This window comes from Amphiura filiformis, chromosome 16 (assembly GCF_039555335.1).
Source record: "Amphiura filiformis chromosome 16, Afil_fr2py, whole genome shotgun sequence".
In the NCBI taxonomy this organism is placed as follows: domain Eukaryota; kingdom Metazoa; phylum Echinodermata; class Ophiuroidea; order Amphilepidida; family Amphiuridae; genus Amphiura; species Amphiura filiformis.
This window is the reverse complement of record NC_092643.1, coordinates 22,465,840-22,475,598: the sequence shown is the minus strand read 5'-3', so window position 1 is coordinate 22,475,598 and position 9,759 is coordinate 22,465,840. Positions and strand designations below refer to the sequence as shown.

Here is a 9,759-nt window from a genome sequence, read left to right as displayed (position 1 = left end):
CAGCCCTTTAATATTTTTTCTCCCCTTTTCTTTCTCCATAAGTTCCGGGTTTTTTTTTTTTTGCACCCCTCTGCGTTTGCAGCCCTAGGCGACCGCTTTACCTGGCCTAAATGGTCGGAACGGCCCTGGGGTGGGGGAGGGGGGAGGGGGCTACCGCTATAACCTATAGCCCATTTGTACGAAATAGCGGCATTTTGTTTAAGAGGCGGCAAGTGATCGCCAAGTAGCCCAATTGTACGCCTAAGGCGCGGCGTTGGCATCACTTAATTGGACTACGAGCTCTCGGTAGCAAGACCAGGTGAATTTCCTTGTTTTCACCACAACTGGTACCGAATCATCTACGTTTCAGCAGATTTTCTTTGCAAAAAGCTTCCAAACACCAACCATGAGTTCTACAAAGGTACATATTGTTGCTACGGATAAAATTCCAAGCACAATATGTGATTTCGTAGCAGATAGAAGCAAATCTGCTATTGCAGAACGAGGGGCATTTTACATCGGTGTGTCAGGAGGAAGTGCTGCAAAACTGCTGTGCCAAGGTTTACCTGCAATTCAGGGTGTACAATGGGACAAATGGCATGTGTATTTTTGTGATGAAAGATTAGTGCCCTTTGATAATCCCGAGAGTACCTACACGATATATAAGGTAGGTTATCATTAAGGGAACAACCCAAAAGTTCGACTAAAGCCCTATAAACGAAAGTCCTGTCGTTAGACATGAGAAGGCTAATTAACCCCCTCCCCCCTCTCTAAGGCCATATAAAATTAATGTTTTGGTTCTCGTCCAGAGGATTTTCATGAATTGATGAGGGAGGGAGGTGGTTTTTTTTTTGGTTTTTTTTCCAATGTAAAATTAGCATTGTCAGTAGTTTTCGGTCTTCTCCAACAGTGCTCGAGGAAGCGATGAGGCCCTTTTTTTTTTTTTTTTTCAAATGTGAGATTCTGAGGGATAAACCCCCTAGAGTACCACAAAGTGATGCTTGTTCTCTAATAAACTTATTTATATGTATGAAGATTTCATAAATCATTCCAAAGTCTAAAAAATTGAAAAATCTAAAAAAAAAAAAAAATCTGACAAATCCCAGAAATTGAGGAGGGAGGGGACGAGAACCAAAATATTAATTTTACACGGCCTAATGCAAGTGTCAAATATTGAAAATTCCAACCGGTATTCATAGGATACAGGGGCCATCGCTATGGTGCATGGGTTGTGGAGGGGTGTGACAATGCCAGCTATTGATCACATTTACAGAAGAAACAAATATTGTATTTTATTTAAATTATTTTTCTTCCCGGGTCAGAATTTCGTTTCACAGTGCGAGAATCAATCTTTATTCTTGAAGAATAAATTTACTTCTGGCAAACTACAAACGTTTGCGGGAATCAACTTTGATTCACGCAAATCTGTTTACGAGAATCTTTGCGAGAATCGATTCTCTGATTCACACCAAAATTCTGACCCTGTTCTTCATACATGTTCTTTTTTTGGCTCGAAAAAAAAAATAGGACTTTTCCTGGATTTTCAAATAAAAAAGAATCAAAGTGTGGTACAGCTGCTTTAAAAATGAACTTAGAAGGTGCAGGTTGCGATTACGTAACTCTATATTGATTTCCGGGATTGATTTGAAATAATTTTGAAGCAACCACTGTAAATTGACAATATCGTACTTCTGAAAATATTAAAATTTGAAAATGATATATTAAATCCTTAAGGGCTGGGGTATGAACGTTTGGACAGTATTTATTTTGGGACATTAGAGCACATCAGACATATCGAATTGCATTCTGAATACGAAGAAAGTCATTCTGATATCAAATAATTTTGATTTTTTGAAATTCGCAGTGTAATACACATTTTATGGCAAATCATTAAAAATTGATATTTTTGATATTTAACAGTACTTGAAGTAAACTTTATAAATCTGATGATTTATACTTAAAGTGTATGTAGGTGGGATGAAAAGCCGACGATCAAACACCAAAAAAATTAGGTCTTTTTGGGAAAAAATCCATATCTTCAATATGAAAGGTCAAAATTTTCAATTGACCGTCGGCTTTTCCTCCCTGCTACATACACTTTAAGAATATATCATTAGATTTATATAATTTACCGAGGACTGTTATATATCAAAAATTTGAAAAATATCAAATTTGTATAATTTATAAATTATAAATTTGTATTATATTGTGATTTTCAAAAAATGAAAATTATTTGATATCAGAAAGACATGCTTCAGTATTCAGAATGCAATTCGATAGGTCTGAGGTGCTCTCATGTCCCACAAAAAATACTGTCGAAACGCAATAAACGCTCATTTTAGATCCCTTAACAATAGATCAACTTTGACCGATGTTTTAACTACTTTTTTACAAAAGTAATCAGACTTTTTTACTTCTTCCCTCCCTAACGAAAGGACTTTTTTCGTTTATAGGGCTTCATCGAACTTTTGGGTTGTTCCCTGTGTTTTAATATTTATTTACATGTTTTGATTCTTTTTTTGTTTTGTTTTCTGTATAAAAACAAATTTTGCAATTCGCCCTTGTTCAGTCTCTGCATTAATCACACAATTTCAAGTACCGGGTACCCGGTAAGATTAAAGATATTTCAAATGGAATTTGTTTTGTTCCTATTTTTAGGTTAATTTATTAAGATTATGACAGGAAGTTTGCTTTCACATAACATTGAGACCAATGTATGGGAAATCATCTTGGATATGTGTACATATCCGCTATGGGCAGTAAATATGATATGAGAAGCAAAAACATGTACATGAATAAACAATGCCCCGTAGCTAGTACACTTCAGGTGTGCTACCTCAAATCAATATACGTATTCATTGACACCATTTTTAAAAACAAAAAATATCTTGGGCGTTAAATTTCACTAGAAAAATATGGGCTTACTATGGGGGATGAGACTGTAAATCGGATCAAGGACCTTAAAAGTGAATAAATCGATATGAATCTGAATAATTTCTTGTTGTTTATTGTCATCTTTACAGGAGGGTTTAATTGGTAAGACCAGCCTTCCATTGGAGCAGATTTATGCCATCAAACCAGAGCTTTCAGTGGAAGATGCAGCCAAGGATTATGCAGACAAAGTCAGCAAGGTGCCTACAGGAGATGGAAGAGACAAGCCAACCTTTGACCTTTTGGTACTAGGAATGGGGCCAGATGGACATACTTGTTCACTATTTCCAGGACATAAATTACTGCAGGTACATGTATGTAAATGAACTACAACTGGAGTAACTGGCTCATAGGTTGTGGTATTGACTTTTTCACACAAGCAAGGAATTTTCACTTTCAAAATACAAATTTTTAAGAATTTGAAAATTACACACTTTTGCGCATTTTGAAATTACACATTTTCATGGCTCATCCAAGTGTCACTTCTTCATCACTGATGGTGTTACTGCTACTGCTCATATTTGCAAATGATCATGAAGTTGATCCCAAGTCAACTTACTTCCAAGGTTTTCTCAAAGTGAGCATAAACCGGTTACCTGGTCTTACAAAACATGTATAGTACTTTCAGTGGCATGCACAAAGGGGGCCCCACGTCAAAATGTGCTCCTAATCAAGACTCCATTGGGGGGAACTGAACAACCTGCCCCCCCCCCCCCACTTTCAATGTGCTGTGCACGCCACAGTCGCCACTGGGTACTTTTAGCCAAAATGGTGTCTTGATATTGCATAATAAAGCAAGAATCTGAAGTCATGCTTGACAGAATAGCCTAGCGTCTTCCCTTCAAAGTACAGGCTTCATTTAAATGATTACAATGAGTCTGATTGCTACCTATAAAGTAGTCCACTTTGCCCTGCTGCTTTCAATGTCATCATGGTCATGCTATATTATCAGTGTGTGTGCTTGTACAGGCTGACAGTAAAAATGTTAACTTGATTGTAGGGAGTGGCCTTCTTTTTCTTGTTCTTTGTCTTCAAATCTGTTTCTCACTTCTCTTTCCATACAGGCCAGTACATGTGCTTATATAGGCTTTTTAGCCTGGCTTGAGCATTTTGTTTGAGCCTGGTCCCATCAAGACCCAAGCGTGTCTTAAACAAACAAACAAACAAACATTGTACATCCAATATGCGTAAAATATAAGTCATGTGGAATTAAGTGTATGAACCCTGATCTCTATTCTTTCCAGGAGACATCAGTATTGGTAGCACCTATAAGTGATTCACCCAAACCACCTCCATGTCGTGTAACTTTGACCTACCCAGTAATCAACGCTGCAAGGTCTGCCATGTTTGTGTCAGCTGGAGCAGGCAAGGCTGATATGCTGCAGGTAAGAGGTTTTTAAGGTCATTATGAGCCAACATGGTCTCAACTCTAACCTCCACTTAGGGGGCTGGCATTTTCTTCAGAGGGGAGGGGGTCATAGATTTCTGAAAAGGAAAATAGGGAGGTCATAAATTTTTTTATGACCAAAATGTAGGGAGTCACAAGATGACCACAGATAGTGTATTTATGTTATTCAAAAAGACTGATTTCAATACAATTTTAGCCTGTTTAAGGGGTAAGATGTATCTATCGGTGGTGGGGGTCATAATTTTTTTGCCGAAATAGGGGGTCACAATTTTATTGGCGCTTACTTTTTGTAAATTTAGGACTCCCTTTCTGAAGAAAATGCCAGCCCCCTTAGCAATCATAACTCAAAATTTGACCTCCAAATTATAGCCGGGGGTTACTCAGTAAAATCGACCATACGGGGACGCCCCATAAACATGGGTAGCAGTTTTGACCTTTTGGTATCAATGACCCCTTTTAGGCCAATTTTGATATATTTGGCTGGGTCATTTTTTTCTTCAAAATTTTTTCATATTTTTTTTTGTTGCCAAAATTTTTGAAATTTCCCCAAAATTTTGGGGGAAAGTTGTAAAAAATTAAAAAAGACAATTTGTATTAAATTTAGCTGTTAGTAAGGACATACGCGGCTCTGCATAACAACTTACACAGCGAACAGCTACGATTGTTTCATAATAATCATGGCAGTTCAATAACAGGTTACGAAGACGGTGTGCCCGCATTGAAACACAGATTTCACTAAGATTTGCCACTCCAAATAATACAGAGAGCAAACAATGTGATAGCTTTTCTGAACGAAATTTCAGCGAAAAGGGGTCTCAGCAGACTTCAGTTCCGGAAGATGACTGTGCTGGTTGACCTCTCACATTTTATTAGAGAATTCTGCCTACTTTATAGCAAGGATTATCGTGTATACGGGCATGTTCCAGCCGTGAACATTTTTTTTTTGTGTTATGAGAGATTATTTGTACGGTATGATAAAATCGTTATTAGGTTTGGTTTAGGGAGTGATACGGATTACATCTAGTCTTGGAGTCCGTATCACCCCAAACCTAATAACTAAAACTCCTTGAGTACTACCTTGCATATAAAACTAACATCTTCTAATTATTTGCTTATTACAGCGTGTGTTGGAAGGTAAAGAAGAGCCATCATTACCGGCTGCAAGAGTCAAGTTACATAATGGAGAGTTACATTGGTTCATAGACCAGCCAGCTGCAGGGAAACTTCAAGCAAAGTACTAAAATGTTTTGGATTAATGGGCTATTCTATTTAAAATCCACACTACCCCTGTGCAGTGGCGGCGCCAGGTTTTTTATTTCGAGGGGAGGGGGCAAAGTGAATTTCGGGGGGGGGGGGGGGGGGAATCAACAAATTTTGCACAAAATTACCGCAAAAAGTGGTATTTTTGTAATTTTCGTTTTTCAGGGGGGCAAGAGTTCTGACTGGGGAATTTCCCCATGCCCCTTGTGGTGGTGCCGCCACTGCCCCTGTGGAAGATTTAACTAAAGTCTACCACAGAGGGAATATAATTATAAGTTTTGAATAGAATTGACAATTGGGTTGCTTTCATTTGAAATACTCACTCCATTTGTGGAAGATATAGGTAAACCTTTAATACAGAGGGAGTATCAGTTTCAAAATGATTAACTCTGACCAACTACATTTGAAAAACATACTCCCCTGTGAAGATATTTCCAAAATCTTCCACCGGGTAGTGTGGATTTTAAAGGACTCCCACGTGTGTTAAAGTAAATGGTTAAACACAGTGACACAAACATCTCAAATACTAGTTAATTCATTTGTGTGTATAACCAATTTTATTACAAACAATGTTGCGGAAGATATCATTTTGATCACAGCATATGGCAGATTAGAATCCCAAGTATAAATTTTAAGGTCCAATTCTCAAAGCTTGGCTAGTGGTCAGGCTTCCTAAGCCGGAAGGCTAGCTGTGGATCCATTTTAATGACTTATCATTCTAGACGATGATGTGAAATTGTAAGCACTGGTATAAAGAACTAATTGGGTTTAAGCCTGATGGCTTTGGATGCCTGATTACTAGCCATGCTTTGAGAAACCGGCCCTAAATTTCACTGACTGGTAACAGGACAAAACAATACACGCTTGATTGCACAGGGGATCTCCTGATGCACTTCATGTGTTAGACATGGATGAATTACAGTTAAGGCCTGGGAAAAATGCAGTTGCGCTTTTCACATCTATATGCGCTTTTGGACATTTGGAAAAAGAATTGGTTTTTTTTTAAAGTTCAAATTTTCATGCATTTGGAGATTACCTGAAAGTACATGCATGTAGAGCCGGATCATTTGTGGTTGATTAACAAAATGGGGAAAAAAATCACCAAAATATTTGTAGGTTATAATTTATGTTCACTTCATAATCTACCAGTATTAAGGACTAGTTTTGTATGCCTTTTTGTTATAGATTATGAAGTGAATACAAATTATAACTTTGCCCATTTTTGAAACAAACTTGAGGAAACTTGAAACAATCAAATTGTTGGTGATTTTTTCCAAATTTGTTTTAATCAAATGATCCTAGCAATTAGCTCTACATCCAGGGACTGTGGCGTTTTTTGCCAGACCTTATTTATAGTAAACTGTTATTCGTCTCTCTACTGAATTCATAACAATATCTTCAATACAATTGTCAATGAGCATCACATGATTGAATAATAACATCTTAAAGTACTGATTTTGTACACAAAATTGGGGTACTTATATCAACAGTAAATGAAATAATAAGTACTTGTAAAGCAAACCAAATCATTTTAAAACTATAAATACTTATTACATTGATTGTAAATTTGGTTGCCGAGTCTTGAAGATGGGAGATATTTTAACATATAATGAGATACAACAGTAACAGCACAGCCAAAACATTTTTTCAGGGCACTTTTGACATCATGCATAATTGATTACCTACATGTAAGTGGAAGAAGGGCCCAACTCCACCATTTTACAAAAATGAGTTGGACCCGGACATTTTATTTGCTTGCAGACAGTTCTTCCTTTTGTGTGAAAGAAGGGTTCAAATCCATGGAGTTGGGCCTTTCTTCCACAAATATTGGGAATATGAGTTGGGCCCTTCTTCCTCCTATGTATTCAATTATAGTTGACATAGTGGCATAGTTTTCAGAGTGTTACACATAGGGCTATATCAAGTTTCAGCCTCTCTTACACTGTCTGTAGACTACATAGATTCAATATAACCATCTATAAGTCTGCATATTACGGAATGAGGTTTTCAATGGGTTTTCTGTTGGACAAGAACGAACAACTTGGTCAAATGGACCAAGGAATAAAATAGTTTTATTTTATAGTGAAAAACATTTTGTGTGAAAAATAGTTATCAATAGTCTTCTCTTCATTATTGTGTACTTTGTTTTTTTATTTTACAAGTTGATTATCATGATCATGAAAATTTATTTTAAGACATAGCCTAAACTATTCAAATGCCCTAATGTGTTCAATGGGGCTTAAGCAAGCCAAGCAAGTTGCCTGGTTTTTTTTGTTGCTTTAAAAAAGATTCCTGTAACTGTTCATATCACAGAAACTGATATAATTTTAATATGCACATTGTAGAAAATGGGCAAATCAGTTTATGAGGCCAAACAAAACAAGAACTGGGCTAAAAATCACATTAAAATATCTGTGTACCGCTTCGCTTTCTAACAAAAAAACTTGCATACCCGTTTTTTTTGCAAACTTTAATATTTTAAATTTAATATTGAAAATGATAGACATCCGACTCATCTGCTGATTGCATCACAAAAGTGTATAAAATCACGTTTTTCAAAATCAAGTTACAAACTTGAAATGAGAAATTATAGTCTGTTACTCTGTATGCTTCCTCGAGGCAGTAAAGTAAAATCAAATGTTGTGATTTCTTCAAAAACTGCTCATATTTGCAGGAGTCTGTTATGCTAGTTGGATTCACTGCATCATTTCCTTTCTGAAAATGTATACTTTTATATACCTTTCGTCATTACCTTTAGAGATACAATGAAAAACAATATCTAAATTACAGCCTCGAGGAAAGCGTACACACTATAGTACTAATGCAGATGTGTTTGCAATAATTTGATTTAAAAAAATTAAAATCATGAAAATTATCATGGGTTCAGATGTTCCGATGCACGGGTGCATCACTTAAATTCACTACACACAATTTCAACTGGTAACCTAACACAAACCTCTGATCACAATGTGGTGCATGAAACCCTGGTAGACCGTCCCTTACATAATTATACCGTAAGTAGATGTGCTCAAGCAGGATGCTGGACTGGAAGCATCTGACCTGGGAACTGAGAGTCAGGACAGGCCTTGCGGTTTGGGAATACCACCCAAAATAAGCACACAAGCAAACTTAACACTCAAAACAAATTTAGTGTACTTTCACTGAAATAATATCTGAATCAAAACAATTATAACAATAGTTAACTTATTTTGAATAATTTTTTGTGACATTTCACCGTCTCAGATTTCACCACTACACTAGTGGTTTCATCAGACTGGCATCAGTTGGCAAAAATATATTGAGGATAGGACCTCTCATCCTTATTCTGAGTGTCTTTCTTTTTGTCATATCCACATGGCTTATGTCAGCCACCTAGCGGCCTTACAAAGAAACAGTCAGATGTGGTGGGTTGCCAGTCTGGTGAAACCACTAGTGTAGTGGTAAAATGTCACTAAAAATATCTAACACCTTCATCTTTCTTGGAATTGTACAAAAAGAACTACCGTATTTCGTCAAATAGTCGCCCCCCCTCAAATAAACGCCCCCACCACTTTTTTCAACCAAGATGTTTTAAAAATGCCGATATTTCCATGCTATCTTGTGTAGTAAGCTTACCAAGTTGCGCACATGGTCGATAATAACGTCAATAATTGCCGGAAGTGAACCAGAAGTCGGTGTTTCTAGTTATAGTTCGTCATTTTAGCGTGTGTTTTTAGTTTACCTATTGATTTTAACGGGAATTGTTGTTCTAAAATTGACCTTGAATAAACGCCCCCCTTGGGAAAATGTAACGCCCCCCCAGGCCCAGACAAACAAGAACCTAGACCTATAACTTTGGTTTGCGTAGTGAAGTCAAACACTGCTTAGCAACGATTTTGACAAGGACGCAACCCGGACGCAAACAAGCAGACATGTTCGCGTCTACAGAACATGTTGCATTTGACGCAGGCGATAACGGCGCAGCAATCACGCAAACGATCGCGTTTATCGTTCCAGAAATGAACGCTTATTTCTCCGCGTCCGACCACCCGACCAAAATCACCATGGATACGTGGCTTCACCTACTGCCATGGTTAGGGATGGGCAGTTATAGGTCTAGGTTCTTGTTTGTCTGGGCCCCAGGGGCGTTTATTTGACGAAATACGGTATGTTAACACTTGAATCTAACATTCAATGAACTT

General features: G+C 37.3%; 1 protein-coding gene across 1 annotated transcript; it reads left to right on the top strand.

The window, feature by feature from the left end:
- The first annotated feature begins 278 nt into the window (after nucleotides 1-278).
- On the top strand, nucleotides 279-5,634 carry LOC140135733 (6-phosphogluconolactonase-like). Its single transcript, XM_072157333.1, has 4 exons — nucleotides 279-646; nucleotides 3,003-3,218; nucleotides 4,155-4,295; nucleotides 5,440-5,634. Exons 1-4 carry the CDS (start codon nucleotides 386-388, stop codon nucleotides 5,557-5,559), a joined length of 738 nt encoding a protein of 245 aa, XP_072013434.1. The 5' UTR covers nucleotides 279-385; the 3' UTR covers nucleotides 5,560-5,634.
- Nucleotides 5,635-9,759: the final 4,125 nt, after the last annotated feature.

What these genes read in the sequence shown, in the direction of transcription:
- LOC140135733 (XM_072157333.1), top strand. Translation starts at nt 386, where the DNA reads ATGAGTTCTACAAAGGTACATATTGTTGCTACGGATAAAATTCCAAGC. An exon ending in CAGGACATAAATTACTGCAG is followed by an intron (nt 3,219 to 4,154) that starts GTACATGTATGT and finishes TATTCTTTCCAG; the next exon opens with GAGACATCAGTATTGGTAGC. An exon ending in GCAAGGCTGATATGCTGCAG is followed by an intron (nt 4,296 to 5,439) that starts GTAAGAGGTTTT and finishes TGCTTATTACAG; the next exon opens with CGTGTGTTGGAAGGTAAAGA.